This window comes from Sceloporus undulatus, chromosome 8 (genome assembly GCF_019175285.1).
Source record: "Sceloporus undulatus isolate JIND9_A2432 ecotype Alabama chromosome 8, SceUnd_v1.1, whole genome shotgun sequence".
In the NCBI taxonomy this organism is placed as follows: Eukaryota; Metazoa; Chordata; class Lepidosauria; order Squamata; family Phrynosomatidae; genus Sceloporus; species Sceloporus undulatus.
This window is the reverse complement of record NC_056529.1, coordinates 29,730,052-29,749,098: the sequence shown is the minus strand read 5'-3', so window position 1 is coordinate 29,749,098 and position 19,047 is coordinate 29,730,052. Positions and strand designations below refer to the sequence as shown.

General features: G+C 41.2%; 1 protein-coding gene across 3 annotated transcripts in view; it reads left to right on the top strand.

Annotated features, from left to right (window-relative positions):
* The window catches only part of LOC121914234 (transformation/transcription domain associated protein), a 145,411-nt gene that overhangs the window by 63,557 nt on the left and 62,807 nt on the right, over positions 1-19,047 (top strand). For all 3 annotated transcript variants that reach the window (XM_042437484.1, XM_042437483.1, XM_042437485.1), the window contains 11 exons: positions 388-522; positions 662-772; positions 1,266-1,412; positions 6,601-6,814; positions 7,591-7,716; positions 10,114-10,260; positions 11,173-11,375; positions 11,596-11,717; positions 13,672-13,885; positions 17,063-17,242; positions 18,396-18,542. In XM_042437484.1, the coding sequence (XP_042293418.1) occupies positions 388-522; positions 662-772; positions 1,266-1,412; positions 6,601-6,814; positions 7,591-7,716; positions 10,114-10,260; positions 11,173-11,375; positions 11,596-11,717; positions 13,672-13,885; positions 17,063-17,242; positions 18,396-18,542 (1,746 nt within the window). The remainder of the gene's footprint in view (positions 1-387; positions 523-661; positions 773-1,265; positions 1,413-6,600; positions 6,815-7,590; positions 7,717-10,113; positions 10,261-11,172; positions 11,376-11,595; positions 11,718-13,671; positions 13,886-17,062; positions 17,243-18,395; positions 18,543-19,047) is intronic.

Here is a 19,047-nt window from a genome sequence, read left to right as displayed (position 1 = left end):
AAACCAAACCTATCGAGGGTTTTTCCTTACAAGAGGGTTTGCCATTGTCATGCACTGAGGCTGAGAGAGTGTGATTTGCCCAGGGTCACCCAATGGGTTTCATGCCCAAGTGGGGAATCGAACCCTATTCTCCAGAGTAATAGTCCAATGCTCAAACTAATACACGCCACTGTCTTTTTTACATGGGGATACTGTCCTTCAAATAGCCATATAGGGCTTTATAGGTCAAAACCAGCACTTTGAATTGCGCCTGGAAATGGCTGTTTTAATCCGTTGTAAGCCACCTTTGGTCCCAACGTGGGAAAAAGGCAAAATCGAAATGAATATAATAATGGTAATGGTAATGATGTGTTGAATTCCAACTCTTTGATTTCTGTCCCACTCCAGCCAGATTCTGATATGGATGCAGGTACCAGTGGTGAAGGATCTGGTTCCACCTCATCGGCTGTAAAGAGGGGGCTGTCGGTTGACTCTGGACAAGAAGTGAAGCGGTTCAGGACAGCAACTGGCGGGATAAGTGCAGTAAGAGCCAGAGATTACCATTCCTTTCTTGCATACCTTGTTTTCCATTTCTATACCTTTTTTTAATATCTCATTTTGATGACATTGACTTTGCTGGTCAGCCACTTGCTATCCATTTTGACATCAATTGTGCTCTCAGGTATTTGGACGCAGCCAGTCGTTGCCTGGAGCTGATGCCCTCCTTTCGAAGCCCATTGACAAACAACACACGGACACGGTCATCAACTTCCTCATTAGAATTGCTTGCCAGGTACGGTGCACTTCCGAAATGACAGTGGTAAGGTTTGATTAGTATCAAAAAGTCAGCCTCACTGCTCCATTGAAGGAGATCTGCAGGGTTGAGCTGGTCCTAATGCAGGTGGGGAGGAGGGAGATTGAGGGAGCAAGATTCATATGGGTTAGGTTTGTTCTTCCAATATAGCAGTATGCAACTGTTGGAAACTAGGGGGTGGCACTGTACTGCATTGTTGCCTTAGGGTCACCATAAGTCAGAATCGACTTGAAGGCACATAACAAAAAAAAATGTGCGCATGGGGTGTTGACCAGTTTGCTCAATGGACCATTGTCAGCAGCCTGCCCTTAACTGTGTTGCCCTAAATTACTTTCAAGCAAAGCCTTCTTCCCGAAGTGAAATGAGGTGACTGTTTTCACAGGAGGTACATTGGCATTCAAATATTAATGAGTTCTAAAAGATTATGATGATAAATGTTTGCTACTTGGTAATTATTCTGGTTAATTGCTAGGTAAATGACAACTCAAACACTGCTGGCTCACCAGGAGAACTGCTTTCTCGGCGTTGTGTTAACCTTCTGAAGACAGCTTTACGACCAGATATGTGGCCAAAATCAGAGCTCAAACTGCAGTGGTTTGATAAGCTCTTAATGACTGTGGTAAGTTAACAGTTACAGCCTTCAAAAATCTTAGGCATCAAGATGATACGACATAATTAAAGGCTTAATAAAATTATTTGGGTGCTTTACGAGTTGTCATGTCACACTGCCATGTGTCAATTCATTTTTTTTAACAATGTGATGAAACAGTGTTTGTATGTGTTGAAGGAAACAGTGTGGTGCTTGCCTTAGAGAACCTGAAATGTCATGTTAGCCTATTTAATTTCCAGTTTAATTTGGTGCCATGACTTGGAGAATGTTCAGACTAATGGAATTGATTTAGAGTCCGAAATAATTAGTCTTGTCAGTCTCTTGACACTGGGTTTAGGTGAAAAAAGGCAACTGATGAGAATTGGAAATGAGTGACAGGTTTTGCATTGGAACCTTGATGAGATGTTGGTATTTTATGCAAGTAGGAATTTTTATATTCCTAGAGAGTTGTCCAAGATTGGTCTTGAATTACTGTTACAAGTAATTACTGCATTACTTATCTGTCTTAGCTTATCCCAGTCATCCTTCAAGACGGTCAATACAGTGAAAGCAGGCCCACTTCTTTTTATTCTGAGTATGACTTTGAAAGCAAAGTCTCGGACTACTCATCATTACTCTGTAAGGTTAATGTCTGAGTAGGGACTTGAACTTGGGTATTCCCCTTCTAAATCTCAACAGTTTAACTCAGTGTGTCCTAATCTGGTGCCTTCTAGATGTGTTGAATGATAACTCCAGTTGTCTCCAGCTAGTCCGGACAATGGAAGACATCATGGCAACACATCTGGAAAGCACCAGATTGGAGAAGGCTACTCTAGCCACTGCACTTCATAACCACTGACTTCGCAGCAGATTTAGGTGACTGTGGTCTCCCCCCAGATTGCTGCAGCAGAGATAGTGCTGTATTTGTATAGCCATGTGTGAATTAAATCCCATCTCTATAGCAAAATCCCAACAGGGTTGTATCTGTCTCTCCATCTTCTCACCCCACTCCTCCAGAAAGTAGAGAGCACTGCTTAGCTATTTGGTAGCCATCAAGTGAAAAGCAGGATTTGGGGAGAGGTTAGACTGATATTTTTATTTAATCTATCCATTGTTTTCCTCAGTTACATACATTATTGATTTGATAATTAACAAAATGAAAGCTCTGGCTCCCTTGGTTTGTTTTAATACTGTTGTTTTTTTTAATCTTGGTGCATTATTTCTTGTGCCTGTCATTGCACTTTACCAGTTTTGTTACTATAGATAGTACGTTTGGTGTAGATTTTTTTAAAAAGTAGCTTGAAAAGGAAATGTGGATTATTAATGGCGACACGATTTAATGTTAATAAGGAAATGGGGACCTTGTGTAGGAATTCCGTGACATCCTTGTTGCTTTACCCGTTTCCATATCTTTGAGAACGGTCTCATCCAGCACCGGTGCGGCTGCACTGGAAGTGGTTTAGGAACTAGGCCAACTGATTTGGGGGTTGTATAGCTGTTTAAAAAGAAGGCAAAAAAGACAACTGCAATGGTGGGGGAAGCTAGTCTCTTTGAATATGTATCCCTTCTAGTATTGGATTTGGCTAAGCGTTTTCTGCATCGAAATTACCCCTTAACAGCTGCTTGACAAATGCGTCTGATATGAAAAGTGGCCTTGCTCCCTGCTGTGTATGGATGCTAATTGTCATGTTTTGTGTTATAAGATGCTGCCTGGAATATTTATTCTTACATAAACTGTAGGACTAATGCACAACTAGTGGGGTTAATCCTTTGCACCAACCTAGTCGAGGAAGGAGTCCTCAAAGGTCTAAATGAGTATATACATTGGATCCTTACTCTACCTCCTTAGTTTAATTTCTTCTGCCTTTTCAACTGGTCAAGTTTTCAAATTTTGTCTCCTCTTTTTTTTAATCCCGCTTAAATCTAACCTTTAAAAATCATACTTAAATAGGCAGGGTAAAATTAAAATAGAGAGCTTGATTATGGCTTCTGATTTAGCAAAGAAGTGTAAGCAGAATTATTCAGACAGAGATCAAGAGGAGCCCTGCTTGCCATAAAGGAGGCATCAAGCGGAGGACAATATAGCTTGCGTGAATTCAACCTACACTGCAAGTTTGCAGGTTGAAGAAGGCTAAAAGGTTAGTTGACTAGTGAGAAAGATGCCTATGGCAGATTCTGAGTTAATAATCGAGAAAGTAGTTTTTTGTGGGTGTTTCGGTCTATGCGGCCATGTTCTAGAAGAGTTTATTCATTTCGCCAGCATCTGTGGCTGGCATCTTCAAGAAGATACTGTATTCAAAACTTCAAGTGAAAGTGATGGTGAAGGCTGTCATTCACAGCAGTGACCAAATGCAGTATGTTTGAAAGATACTGATCATTGGCATGGCGGTAAAGGATCTATGGAGATCATTAGCACAGGCGCAACTCATGGGCACCATCTTGAAAAGTCAGATTCCAGCCAGAGATATGGGGCAAGACCTAGGAAGGTGACAATGGAATCAAGTGAGTGGAAGGACATCATGATCGGCACTTTAAGCATTTCAGCAAAGCAATTGCGGCAAGTTGTGGAGGAGAAAAGTGCTTTTTTACACTGAAACCATTCAGTGGGTACACAGAATCAATTTCTTCAGTACCTTTCTTGTTTATTGGCAGAGAATGCTTCTCAGGCACAGGAAAATATTATTGATCTCAAAGACTTTGGTCCAGCAGCACAAGTCTCACACTTCAATATACTTGCATTAAGAAATACAGTGAAGGAGATATAGTTATAGCGAAGGGTGCAGAAAACCGGCCAACGTGAAATATTAAAAAATAAATTCAGCACAATGATTTTAACCAATCTAGGCAATTTTAAGCAATTTAAGTAATTTCAGCAGTTTAAGTAATTTGAGTAGTTTAATCAGCTTCAGAAATCAACATGATCCAACAGTTCAGTTACTGGAGTTCTCTGCAGTCCCCAAAAGCTTTTTTAAAAAGCATGAGAAATGGTTTAGCTTGCTACCATGAATGCAGTTCTTCTTCCTCTTTACCTCTGGACTTGCTTATTCATAGTGCCACTATATTCTGCTCTGGTCAGGCCCCACCAGGAATATTGTGTCCAGTTCTGGGCACCACAATTAAAAAAGGACATTGAGAAACTGGAGCGTGTCCAAAGGAGAGTAACTAAAATGGTGAAAGGTCTGGAAACCATGCCCTATGAGGAACGACTTAGGGAGCTGGGGATGTTTAGCCTGGAGAAGAGAAGGTTAAGAGGTGATATGATAGCCCTGTTTAAATATTTGAAGGGATGTCATATTGAGGAGGCAGCAAGCTTGTTTTCTGCTGCTCCAGAGACTAGGACCCGAAGCAATGGATGCAAACTGCAGGAAAAGAGATTCCGCCTCAACATTAGGAGGAACTTCCTGACAGTAAGGGCTGTTCGACAGTGGAACAAACTCCCCCGGAGTGTAGTGGAGTCTCCTTCCTTGGAGGTCTTCAAGCAGAGGCTGGATGGCCATCTGTTGGGGATGCTTTGATTTGGATTTCCTGCATGGCAGGGGGTTGGACTGGATCAGGGCCCTTGCAGTCTCTTCCAACTCTACGATTCTATGATTCTATGATTCCATTTACAGCATATTATGTTTCTGTGTATGCGCATGTGTGTAGGTTTGTGTGTCGATGTTTACCATTTGGGTTTAAAGTTGTAGAGGGTCATTTTTGTACCCCTCTGTACCATGACAAGCTGCATCCCCTCAAAGCATCTTTTACCCCAGGGAGAGAAAAGGCAAATATCATCACAGGAAGACTCAAGGGACTGGGATGCTGCCCTGGGCATATTTTAGGGTAGAAAAAAATAGCTTATTTTAGAAACAGGAAATCTGGTTTCTAAACAAAATTATATTTTAACTTTGAGACAGGTCTGGGTGGTTGCTGAAATACCTTTTAAATAGCAAAGTGCATCTCTTGAGACTTCTGGGGGTGCAATTTGCTATTTTGGGCCAATTTTTCTTCTGCTGTTATGGGGTCATAGGGGTTCTTGGTGGCTGCCTGAGGCCAACAAGATGCCCTTCACCCACATGGCAAGGCATGGCAGCCTTTTACAGCAATGCAGCCTTTGCTGTAGTGAGCCTGTTTCTTTGAAAAGAAAATCATGGCTTTCTTCATACCATCCTCTGACTTCCCCTGTAAAATCAGAGTATTCTTGTTAAAATTCAGTACTTAGTGTTGAAGAGCTGCGGAAGATCAAGCTGAATTACTTAGCAGCTACTCTTCACGTTGTCTTCCTTTTTACAAATGAAGCAGAATTACATAGTGCTGTAAGAATTATCTTTGGCCTCCCTTCTGCATTCTGAGTAATTGAGTGCAAATCTATTATTCCAACACTTGTCAGAGGCTCTTGAGTTGCTTGGCAAAAGCAGCCTGCGTTGGGAGTCGTAGAAAATGGCCTTTTGGTTCTTTTTACTAGAGGTCTGGCATACATTGGGCAGTTGGTGTGAGGGATGATTGACAAAACGTCCAAGCTTGCTTAGGATGTTGAGTCTCATCCCGTGTTGATGGACACCTCAAGGATATCGCCATGCTTGAGTAGCTGCTCCTTGCCCCAAATGAGGCTTAATTTATTAATTAATTTAAAGTATTTATATCCCACCCTTCAGCCACAAAGGTTTTCAGACGGGCTTCCAGTTAGTTTGGCAGTTCACTGCTGCAAGGAAAAAGGAATGAAGGGGTGGTACTTCATCAGCTCCCGGTCTTCTCCTTCAGGAACCACACCAATGACTATTGGAACATGGGAGTCTCACCAACTTCTGGGGCCCAGGCATGATGGCACTATGCTTGGATGCTCTCCTTACCTCCATAGGTGGTTCACTTCTTGTTACAAAAAAAGCATTTTAAAAAGTGCCCCTTCACAAAAACAAAGCCCCACACCATGGTGGTAGTGACCCAGGTGTTGTCCGAGAGCCACAATAATGCATGGAGGCATATGTGGCTTGTAGGCCATTCGTGGTGCAATCCCTGATAACAGTTGAAGGTTGCTTACTCTGACCCTTAGAAATGTTCCTGGGTCTTATGTAGAGGTCTTTTCCCATCACCTTTCCAGTTGGTGATGGAACTTGGGATGTATTGAAGCCCATTTCATTGTGGATCTCTTTTGTATCTGCCTGTTGGGAGAAAGATGGGAAAAGTGTGCTTGTCCACTTAGTTTCAAGGCTCTCTTTTTCTCCTTGACATTTCATTTCAGGAGCAACCAAACCAGGCCAATTTTGCCAACATCTGCACTGGACTGGAGGTTCTCAGCTTTCTCCTGACCGTACTCCAGTCACCAGCTATTCTGAGTAGCTTCAAACCTCTGCAGCGTGGAATAGCATCTTGCATGACATGTGGAAACACCAAAGTTTTAAGAGCTGTCCATACCCTGCTGTCTCGCTTAATGAGTAACTTCCCTACAGAACCAAGTATGTTTGGGTAGGGGGGTTCCTGTTTTTACCCTCCTTCTCTTGACGGAGGAAAGAGGGTGGAATATCTCTAACTCCGTGATCTTGTCATTTGTGTTGGTATTCAGAAACAATTTTTTCAACTTGCACTTTCAACCCCAATTAAAAGAAAAGTTGAAATAAGTAATCACGAGGAATACATCATTATCCAGTGGCATGAAAACTTAATAACCTGTGTCAGTTATTAGTTTGGCTGAAGAAATGCATGTCGTAAATTTAATGTCTTTTGCAATTACCATTTTTCTGCTTTGAAGGTGCAGTTTTTCAGTTGTTGAACATGGCTCTTTTAATAAGACAAGAGAGGGAAATTGGGTGGAAAGGTAGGCTTTTAGGAAACAGGAAATAAGTGGGAAGATCAAGCAAGAAGGTAAGGGCCACAATTACTTGAGAGTAAGCCTATTGTCCTTCATGAGGCTTGCTTCAGAGGATAATGTATAGGACTACATTCGGGACAACTAAATTTAGAAGGTAATCTGTATATTGAAACCTAGTAGAAGTCCCCATTGATTGAGAAGCTGCAAATAATGTATATGTCAAATGGGAAGTGTAGATGGGATTTGTTGAGCTGCTAGAGAAACAGAATAATGAAGGTAAAATTAATGTATTGATTGCAGTGAAATGTTACATTATCAGTTGTTAGAACCCCTGTAGAAGTTCACTGACTGAATAAATGATGGACAGTAGAAATACATGTGTACTGTTCTGTCTTGACTTGGTGTTTGTTAATTCTGGTGTAGGTACCTCAAGTGTGGCCTCCAAGTATGAAGAACTGGAGTGTCTTTATGCAGCTGTTGGGAAGGTTATTTACGAAGGACTTACTAATTATGAAAAGGCAACTAATGCCAACCCTTCGCAACTTTTTGGTAAGTTTCCAAAGTCATCACATCATTAGGGTGGGACATTTTGATAATTCACAAAGGGTCTGATCAATTGACCAGTCCCAATGTTTTTGCTGATACCACTCTTGAGTCCATTGGAAGAAAAGCAGGAGATAAATACAGTAAAGCTATAAATAATCAAAGAACAAGTTAAAACCAGCAAAGAAGATAATATTGATTAGGCTTGATCCTTACACACATTACTGCTGTAAACAATGGTGTAACTGTAAGAAAGACTTTACACAGCTTAAAAACAAAACAGGTAATAAAAATAGGTTGGGAAACGTCTAAAAGAAGGATGGCCAACTATGTAGGGTTTAGCAGTACCTCCAACCTATTTTCCATCCTCTTAGATGCCCTCGGGCTGGAGGCAGCCATTTTTTCAAAACCAGAAGGGACCAATGGAAAAAGAAAAGGTTGTTTGAGGTCCAGAAAACATGTGGGCATCATGGAACTTAAAATGAAGATTTTTGCCCCTTGAAATTTACAGGGGTACATGATACTGATATTACAAGCCAAAAGCTCTGACAAAACAAGGTAGTTTTCACTGCCTTTCAAAACTCAGTAATGATAGAAGGGATTTCTACAGCGAGAGTGCTCCCGTAAAAGAAGTCTTTTGTCATGTATCCACAAATCTTAACTTTTTGGGGCATTGAGCATGCAACTCAGCCCCTATTGAAGGTGTCAGATGAAGGGTAGGCTCATTTGTAACTCTCTCTCTCTCTCATTTAAACAAGTTGTTCTTGTTATATGTGCCTTCAAGTTGACTCTATCTTAGGGTTTTCTTGGCAAGAGGAGGAGGTTTGCCATTGCCTTCCTCTGAGGCCATGAGGAAGTGTGACTTGTCCAGGTATTCCATGGCAAAATGGAGATTCCTACCCTGATCTCCCAGAGTCCTAGTCCAACACTTAAACTACTACACCAGAAAGTGTGCTTTGCTCATGAATTACAGATAATCTCCTGCTCCTTTCCCTAATACAGTTGACTTGTTTTGGAGACAGTTGAAAATTTATTCTCTTTATCCTTCAAATCTGCCATAAGCTTGCCTTGTGTTAGGAAGGGATGGGGGCAGGTTCTCTTTGGAGGTTGTCGTAAAGCCGGATATGGTTGCGCCGTGTGCTGAAATGATTAAACAGTTTGGCAAGTTAGGCCCATCTCAAGCTTGCCACAGAATTGCTTCTGTCAATAATGCAGGCTTGAAATTGCAAGGGCTTGGAGAGCTGGCTGCTTTAAATGGCAAATGTCCTTCACTATCCCAGCCTGTGATCTGTGTAGACAGATGTAATTTCACTTTGGGAATTGCCTATTTGTCAGGTGTCAGGTTGTGCTGTAGAACACACTAACCAAGAAAGATACCTCTTATCATTTGTCCAGAACACTCCAAGGTTATACAGCCTACCGTTGTTGTTGTTTTTCCTGGAGCTAGTACACAATGTTACTGAAGATCCTCCCCCCCCCCCCCCGCTCAAAATTCACAAAGTAAGCAAGTACTGGTTTTTAAAAGATGCAAAATACCAACCATGCTTTATAAAGATGGTGAAGAGAGCAGGAATCCTGCGAAAATGTCATTGGAGTAAGTTCCTTATTCCCAGAGCTACTCAAACATCTAAATCACTTGGAGTATTTGGGGCAATAATGAATTATGGTTTTTTAGAAAGATCTTTGGAGATTAAAGGACTCCAGTCATATTTGACCTGATGCAGGCTGGGGGGCAGGAGTTATGGTGTGAATTGCAGTGTGTTGTTTTACATTCAGTATAGCCCCATGATATGTCAAGTTTGAGACCTACAGCTGTCTGGGTTGCCAGAGTGAAAACTAGAGACTGCTCCTCTACCTTTAATGGTTGTGCAGAAAAGGAAAGTGTTGCTAGTCATCTAACCCCTCTTGCCGAAATCTCCTCTTCTACACAATCATTAAAGGTACAAGACCTTTCTGCAGTTTTCAGTTTCGCAACCCTAACATCTGTATTGCCACCTCACTGTGGAAAATGTTGGCATGATGGCGAATACAATGGCTTGGACGATCCCTACTTTAGTATTTGGGGTTATATCTTTGCACTTCTGTATTTTGTCCAGTTCTTTCATAGCTGCCTTTCCCAGTCCTAGTCTTCTTCTGATGCCTTGACTACAGTCTCCACTCCGATCAATGTTTGACCCAATCTGTTCTTATTTTGAAGGAGAAATGTGGAAAACAAGGGGTTTTGTGTGTTTGGTGACAGCCCTACACAATGCCCATCCTCAATTTTAAAGCAAGACAGTTGGGCTTTTCCACTACAGTAAAAAGAAGACATTACTGGCTTGTTCAAAATGAGACAGTGACAGATCCTAAAATTGCCATCTGTAATGCAGTTTCTGTTTTATTTTGTTTTCATGTGTGTTGCAGGTACCTTGATGATTTTGAAGTCTGCATGCAGCAATAACCCCAGCTACATTGACAGGTTGATTTCAGTCTTCATGCGGTCTCTTCAGAAGATGGTGAGGGAGCACTTAAACCAACAGTCTCAAGCAGGGACTGCTGAAGCAAACACAGGTAATGCCGCAGGGCTGTCCTGTTGCTGAGATGGAATTACCTGTAGATTTGTTTCCTAATGTCCTAATGATCAGAATGCCTTATAGAAAGCCCCAAATTTTGTAAGAGTGCCAGAGCTGCCTTGAAAATGAACAAACCTTGCTCAGAGGCAATGCTCATGATTGGAATGACATGAAAATGACAAAGAGCCCATATTGTAAAACATGGGAGGGAGGAAATTTTAGGCCTACTGTTCCCAGTCTGGGTGCTCTCTGGATTTGTCAGGTGACAGCAGGAATGGACAACTGTGTGGGATAAAGGTGTCACTGTCCCATCATCCCCTACAGCTCCCAGCATGACCTCAAGTAACATCACATCCTTTCTAGTTGTGGAATTAGGCCAATATACAGCCAGGTTTATTTTACCTTTGATGGGTATGTTTTCAGGATGGGGTAGCGAGGGGTTTGCAGGTGTTTTTGTCCAAATTTTGCCCTCATTTGTGTTTTAAAAAATCTTGAGTCCTCAGGCTTTCAAGGGTGTCCTAAAGTCACATATACCCCATGGGTCAAGCTTTCTCCACCCCAGCCTACAATGTCCACCATCCCAAGTTGGGTACCATGCATCAAGTGGAAATGATAGCTACATTTGGTCATCTTTTACTAGCAAAAATCTTCAGTTAGGTAGGGGATGGATTTTGTGATACCTGAACAGTATTTACACCTGTATTCTTTTGTTGGTCTTTCTATGTAGCTCATTGTAAACCCTTTTTTCAAACCTGTACAGAGGCATGTGTGATTTGTGAACTATCTTAACTGAAGTTGTTTCCCTTATTTGCAAGGGAAGAGACAAGTGTAGTGTCCTGTTGAGAGCCTTTATTCAAGTTCTACATGGTCAACTAAGAAAAGCATGGTTGTGTTCTGATTCTTTCTATAGCTGGTACTAGTGAACTGGTCATGCTGAGTCTGGATTTGGTGAAAACCCGTCTTGCTGTGATGAGCATGGAAATGAGGAAAAACTTCATCCAAGCCATTCTGACATCTCTGATTGAAAAATCAAATGATGCTAAGATCCTTCGCGCTGTGGTGAAAATAGTGGAAGAGTGGGTGAAAAACAACTCTTCATTAGCTGCCAACCAGGTGAGCATAAGAGTTAACATTTTCCGTGCTGAGCAAAAGCACCCATCTACTGTATCTCCATCTTGTGAATGTTTGATTTATGTTTTCATGTTAATCAACACTACAGCTGAATGTGAAAGTTGTCATGTTGCAAGTGTCACTTTTTGGGCTGCTGATGCTCCTCCATTTGAAAAAGGAATGTTAAAAACTAACAATGTTGTCTTTCTCCCTCTTACAACAGACACCTACACTCCGGGAGAAGTCCATTTTACTGGTAAAAATGATGACCTACATTGAAAAACGTTTTCCAGAGGACCTTGAATTGAATGCCCAATTCTTAGACCTTGTTAACTATGTCTATAGGTAAATTATAGCAATTAATCAACTGGTTCAGCTTACTGGTTCATAATTTGTGCCATATATGACCTCAATAACATGCCATCCATCTTTTAATGCTAATGTAAGGGCATGGGGGAGCAGCAAGGGGGCAAAATAACAGTCCATTTCTCCAAGGCTTCAATGAATGCATTTGCATGCTTATCCCTCTTCAGATCCTAAGTCAGTCTCTTTCTAAGCGAAGCACATTTATTCTGTGCAGCCTTAATATTGCAACACTTTTTCTGTGTACTTATAGCTGCCAGAATTATACAGTATGTGCCATAAATAATAATGGATTACAGAAGTTATTTTCCCCCATTTCCTAATAGTTCGCTAAATTGGATTTTTGTAATTGGTTAAATCTACTTCTTTGTTTGCCCTTAATGGAGTTCTTTAAAAACTCTAATTGCTATTTGACAAATACTTGGCTGGTCAAATTTCCATCCCTCTTGCCTGTTGCAAAATGTGTGGAGCTCATTGTTAGGAGCATCCCACACCCTGAAATGGTGAAAAGCCTCAGGTCTTGGGGTTAAATTCAGCCCTTCTAGGATCTCTGTCTGTCCAGGTGACTATACCTCCTTACCCATGCCCCCATTCTTTGATGGTTTTTCTTGCTTTTGTATGGATTTTTCTCCATTCTATAAGATTGAAATGCCTCTTCTAAGGCTTAAATACTGGCAGTAAGAACAATAAGCTAGAATAGACTGGTATTTTTGGTTCCATGCATTGTGGTTTTTTTTTGTTCTACCTACCACAGGAACATTGCCCCCAAGAACATGATTTTGGCCCTCATGCTGCAAGAGGTTCCCCATCTTTGCTGTACTTATAAGGTTGCAAAGCTTTGCTAGTATGTTCCTGCACAGCAGGGGTTTGGATGGGGTGGCCCTTGTGGACTCTTCCAACTCTAGGATTCTATGATTCTAACAGTAGACACAGAGGGCTCTCTTTACGAGACCAGTGTAGATCTTCCTAGTCTGGATACCCAAGAGGGTAAGCAGCCAAGCTGTGGGTGGCTCATCATTCTGAGTCATTCCATTAGTTCATTTGGCATATTACTGCATATTGCAGTAGGCAACTGTTCTCAAAAGCTTCTCTTGCACAGACTTTTGAATCATCTAAAAAGATGCTGGAGATGGAAAACAAGTCTCCTTTACTTGCCAAACATGTGCTTCTCCACTTTGTTGTGGCCCTTCTCTATAAAGCCTATAAAACCTATTTACACTCGTCCCTCCTCATTTGCGGACATGGGATCTGTGGGTTTGGTCCTTCGCTGATGGCAAGCAGGGAGGGCCAAACCGAGACGCCCAACAGAGTGCCCCCCATTATAACCAGTAGGGCTTAAATATCTGAGATATTTCCAATTTGCAGGGAGGCGCAGCGGAACGGATCCCCGCGAATTGGGTTGGATAAGTGTATTTGCCTTTTATTAAATCAGGCAACTGATTCCATCTAGCTATGTATAGTTTGGTCAGGCTAACAGGCTCTCTCCAGGCTCTCAAAACAAGATCTTTCCTTGACACCTAAGATTATTTTGGATGAAGATATCAGAGGTGTATCTGAGGCCTATTGTATACTTAGCATCTGTTCTGTCGTTGAGTTATAATTTTCCTTTTATACTCACTTGGATTTCTGGATTCTTATTGATCCATCTGAAGATTATAGAAGCAAGTCCTAGAAGGTTTTTCCTATTGTTCTTCTTTGATAGTATTGTTACTTGCACTGTTGGAAGTAAAGGTGAAAACATTCTGGGATACCCAGTTTTTTTCTCCCTGTTCTTAAAATGTGTGTAAGCAGTGAAGAAATAATCTCAGACTCTTTTCATCTGCCTTCCTTCATCTGACATCTTGTGCCTTGTATCCAGTTGTTTCTCTGCCTTTGTTATTGAAATCCATTCCCACTATTCTAGGTACAGTATTTTAAACTGCTGCTTTTTTCATAGGGATGAAAGCCTGTCAGGTAGTGAGCTTACTGCTAAACTTGAACCAGCCTTCCTTTCGGGACTCCGTTGTGCTCAGCCACTCATCAGAGCCAAATTTTTCGAGGTTTTCGACAATTCCATGAAGCGTCGCGTCTACGAACGTCTGCTCTACGTCACGTGTTCTCAAAACTGGGAAGCAATGGGAAACCATTTTTGGATCAAACAGTGCATCGAGGTAGATATTTGCATAACATTATTTAAAAACATAATTAAAAAAAATCTTTGCTATCGTGTGTTGAATTTTCATTCTGTACGCTTGAGTTCACCTGCTCAGTTAGACCTTTTGTTAGATCTTCTTTCATTTTTATTTTGCATAGTAACACAGTACACTTTCTTCTTGCATTGTTAGACAGTCTGGCCTACCTTTGTAAGACACTGAGCTGTTGTTATCTGCTGGGATTTGATTCCAGGAGCTCCTGTGGATACCAAAATCCATGGATGCTGAAGTCCTGTTAAAGTGGTGTCCCTGATATAAAAGGGCAGGTTTGCTTTTTGGGATATATATAATATATCTATAATATTTTCAACCCATGAATGGTTGAATCTATGGATAAATAATCCATAGGTATGGAGGCCTAACTGCAAATCCCTTTTCCCCTTCCTTCCTTCCTTCCTTCCTTCCTTTTTTTTTTTTGGGGGGGGGAGCCCCCCAAAAAAGGAACACTTTAAATTCAGGTGCTTTTCTGTAGACTTTTGAAAAGAACTCATTCTAGAAAGATGTTGAGTAGGTTTGTTTCCAGGATGGATGGAGGCATTGATATGGGTTATGTAAAGGGAACAGTTGCTTTGATGTAGAATTTAATTTTTGCTTGTTCTGACTTACCCAGAAAATCATTCCTACTTGATACGATAATACACAGAGTAAACTTTCAGTAGCAATAAGACCCCAGAAAGCAAAAATCAAATATAAAATCATTGTCATTCTAAGAGTCAAATGGTAATTTGGCATTGAATTGTATGGGCAACAACTGATGACTCTATCCAAACTTGGGTGCTGCATGCTTATGGGTATGCTACCCACAAACAAGGTGGGATAATCTGCTTGCCTGGGGCAACCCTGAACAGTCTGTGGAGTACACATCCAGTATATGGAGCAGTACATGATATTAGATTGGGGATCTTCAGAACCGAAGATTGTAAAATCTTCAGAACCAAAGATTGTTCTTTCCTGCATTGAAACTGAGGGAAAGGAAGGGCAGGAAGCAATTAGAATGAATGCTGGAATGTGTGGAGCTGGCCACCTGGAGTGATCATTCATAGCATGAACCTTATTCTAGAGCGGGCTAAAAACAAGGCGCTTATGCTGTGTCTTGGAAAGGAAGAAGCGTGAGGTGTGAAGGACAAAAGAAGGAAGGCAATGAATGTAGTCTGTGGGAAGAAAGGGGGGTGGGAGAACATAAACATTGCAGTATTGAGGGGCACAATAATAGGCTGCAAGTCCAAATTGCTCCATCTGTGAAGTGAACTACATGCATTCCATATGCATTATAGTATAAACAACAACTTTTTATTTCTCACTTGACTCTCCCCATAGATCAAGGAGGGGAAAACCACAGATTAACAAACACAACATCAGTTAAAATCACACAGCACATTTTAAAGAATAAATAAGACACATACATATTAAAATGATGCACATTTAAAAATCCATCGTTTAACATTCACAATGTTAAAATCACCTGGATAGACCTGCTGGAAGAGACTGGCCTTTAATGCTGTTTTAAATTCGGACAGCATAGTCAGCTGTTGAATCTCTTCCGGCAGGTCATTCCACAGTCTGGGAGCAGCTGAAGAAAAAGTCCTCTGGCTGACAGTTGCTAACCTCATCCTGGCTGACTGGAGTAAATACTGACATGTTGACAGTATGTTATGTATCTGACGTATGCGCAGAAAGAGAGGCCACTGAAGTGGAGACATGCTTGCTAGTCATTCTCATTGCTCACAAATGTAACTCCAGTCCTTTGTGCCATCTAGATGCAGGCAGGATTTCCTTGTTTGTCTTGTGTTTGTTGACAACCTCAGCCTTTCATATATTCACTGTAGCACAGGCATCTGGGTTGAACAATGAAGGATAAATCAAGTTAATAAGGCGGAAGGTTAACGCTTACAGGAATACAAAGCACTTCCTGATTGAAGATAAAATAACATGAAGGCAATACATAACCCAAACGCTTGCTGTGTGAATACTGAACAGTTACTTAAGCACTAAACAAGAAGACCAAATGGGAAGCAATTACTTTTATGTAGCAAGCTCCCTCCTTCCTTTCCAAAGAAGCAGTGCGCATAATCCCAGAGGAGGGATAAGGAAACCTATAAAAGCATTCCACTTTTGAAAACTTTAATTCCAACTAATAGGTTACTTTTTAAGAAACGGAAGTATGCTTACAGTGATGGCTGGAGGGAATGGTGAATGCCACACTAAACGTCCTGCCTGTGTTATTGCCATTAGTATGCCTTGAGAATTCTTTCTGTCACTGTAAGTGGCCTCTTCAGGTGTTACTTGAAAGAGCCTCACTCTTGTGCCTCATCCATGCTCTTCCTCCTAATGCAATTGTGAGGAAGATATCAGAAGTATCTTCCATTTTCAAACTAAATGAAGTTCCCCAGTAAGTGTGAACTCAGAGGATCTCTCATTGGTTTGGAGAGTCTAGTTTCAAACAATGGCTCATGTTTCAGGGGAGGTCACAAAATGCAGTTTGGCATGGCCATGCGCACCTAAGTGTAGATGTAACAATGAATTGAAAAAATGAAGTGAATGCTTCTCATCTCTTCATTGCAGCTATGCTAAGAGGGAGAGAGGAGGCAGAATGTGCAAGCTCTAGGTTCCTTCACACAATGCTGATCCTTCTCCAGAAGTTTTACACCATTCCTTCCACATTAGTGATTGTTGCTTACAAGTTTCAAAGTCCCCTATCCTTGGCCATGCTGGGTTTAAGGCAGAAACATACCATGTTATGACTTGATTTTCATAAGTGATAGGAAACATTTAGCCCTCCACGTGTCTGACTGCAACTCCCACAATCCATTACAACTACCCATGCTGACTGGGACTCCTCACAGTGGAAGTCCAACAAGATTGGAAGAGTCAAAGGTTGCTTACTTCTGCTGTATTGTGTTCCGCTAAACAAAAACTCCAAAGGATGAAGCACCAATCTCTGATATGTGGATTTCCATAGCAAACTTCATGCTTAGTAGGGTACCCATGGGTGTGTAAATGATCCATATTTATATCAGCTTTATATCTTTGGAGGAGGGTTGCTTCAGATGGAAATTAAAAAGAATGTAGAAGCTGCTAAAGATGTAGGCCTTGAAAGCACATAGATTTAAAAACAATTTTTAAAAACATGTTTAGCTTCTGTTGGCTGTGTGCGAAAGAAACACTACAATCGGAACCAGCTGTCAAGGCGCCATGCTCCCATCCATCACAAATGTTATCAACCTTGCCGACAGTCATGACCGGGCAGCATTTGCTATGGTGACCCATGTCAAGCAAGAGCCCCGTGAAAGAGAAAACAGTGAATCCAAGGAGGAGGTAATTCCTTACTACTTGTATTGCAGTTTACTTATTCCCCTGTGTTCTAAAATATGCAACAACACATGGCTCTACTTTAGAATGTGAGTCTATAATGCTTAATATTGGCTACTCTTATCTCTCTCTAGAGTCTTAGGCATTCCTCATGCTTGAATCCTTTTAGGTAGCGGGACTGGACATGGGATCTTCTTGCAAAACTGGTCTTCTGACCCCTGAAGCAGCCATGCCAAGACATGTTCTTTCACAGGGCTATTGTCTTCCTGAAAAAAACATGTCCATATTTTGCAGCAAGAATGAAGCTCATGTCCATAGACAAGACCTTTCCAACCCTGGATTCCCAAACGTTGCTGGTGGTATTGATAATGATTGTCTATTCAGTGTGTTCTCGTGAGTTCAGGGCAGCTAACAATTCTGCTTAAAAACACAGTGTTAAGATCACTGACTGCAAATATCTGTAATCATGTATCTAAAAGCATACATTAAAATTAATGTTAAAATGCAATATATACAAAGCAGGCCAACAGCAGTCAAAAATAGATATGTTCTTGTGCATCCCACGACATGGGTACCTAGATGGACCCTGAATTTTCAGAATCCCCAACCAATAGCCATGCAGGCTAAGGCTTCTAGGAGGTGATGTTGAAAAACAGCTGGTGACCCAAGGTTGGGAACTACTAGTCCACAGCAGCATTACCCAACTTTGGGTTCTCTGTTATTGGAGTTAAATTCCCTTCATTCCCAACAATTGGCTACACCGATTGAGGAGGATGGGAACATCATAAACTGGAGAAGATGTTGCCTGTCTGGCTACCTTACATGGCAGGGTTTTCTCAATGGTAACACCCTAATTATAGAATTCACTTTATTAGAGATTGGGTTGTTTTGCCATTCAAGTGCACTTGAATGACAGAAGGATGGTGAACAAGATAATTGTGGTCAGTGATTTTGCACTGCATTTTTAGTCAGAATTGTTAGCTGCTCTGAACTCCTGAGAAAGGGAAAGGAACAACAAATCCTGGGATTTGTAGGTTGTTGTGACACCGCAGCTCTCTGACAGGGAAAGCTAAATATCACACAAAACTGCAAAACAGAACGATGTTTTCTAAAGTTTGCAAAATCTATTGTTAATCTTCTTCCCTCCTCCTTTCTTAAGGATGTGGAAATAGACATTGAATTGGCTCCAGGTGATCAGACTAGTACACCCAAAACCAAAGAGCTTTCTGAAAAGGACATTGGCAACCAGTTGCACATGTTGACTAATCGGCACGATAAATTCTTGGACTCTCTGCGAGAAGTGAAGGTATGTCAATGCTTACCTTGGGGGTGACTCCTTCTGATTTTTATTTTTATTTTAATTTAAGGTCACATTTGAATGTAATAATGATTGAGCCAGAATGGTGTAGTGGTTTGAGTGTTGGACTGGACTCTGGGAAACCAGAGTTTGAATCCCTGCTTGACTGTGGGTGACCTTGCCATGTCATACTCTTGCAGCCTCAGAGGAAGGCTATAACAATCCCACACTGAACAAATCTTGCCAAGAAAACTCTTATGATAGAGTTATCATGCATCAAAGTTGATTGAAGGCACACGATAACAAAGTTTGTAGTGTTGGTAAATCCACTGGGCGACTTTGGGCAAGTCATACTCTCTCAGCCTCAGAGAAAGACTGTGGCAAACCTCCTCTGAATAAATCTGGCCAAGAAAGCCCTTGGATAGGTTTGCCATATGTCAGAGGTAACTTGAAGACATATAACAATTATTATTATTATTATTATTATTATTATTATTATTATTATTATTATTAT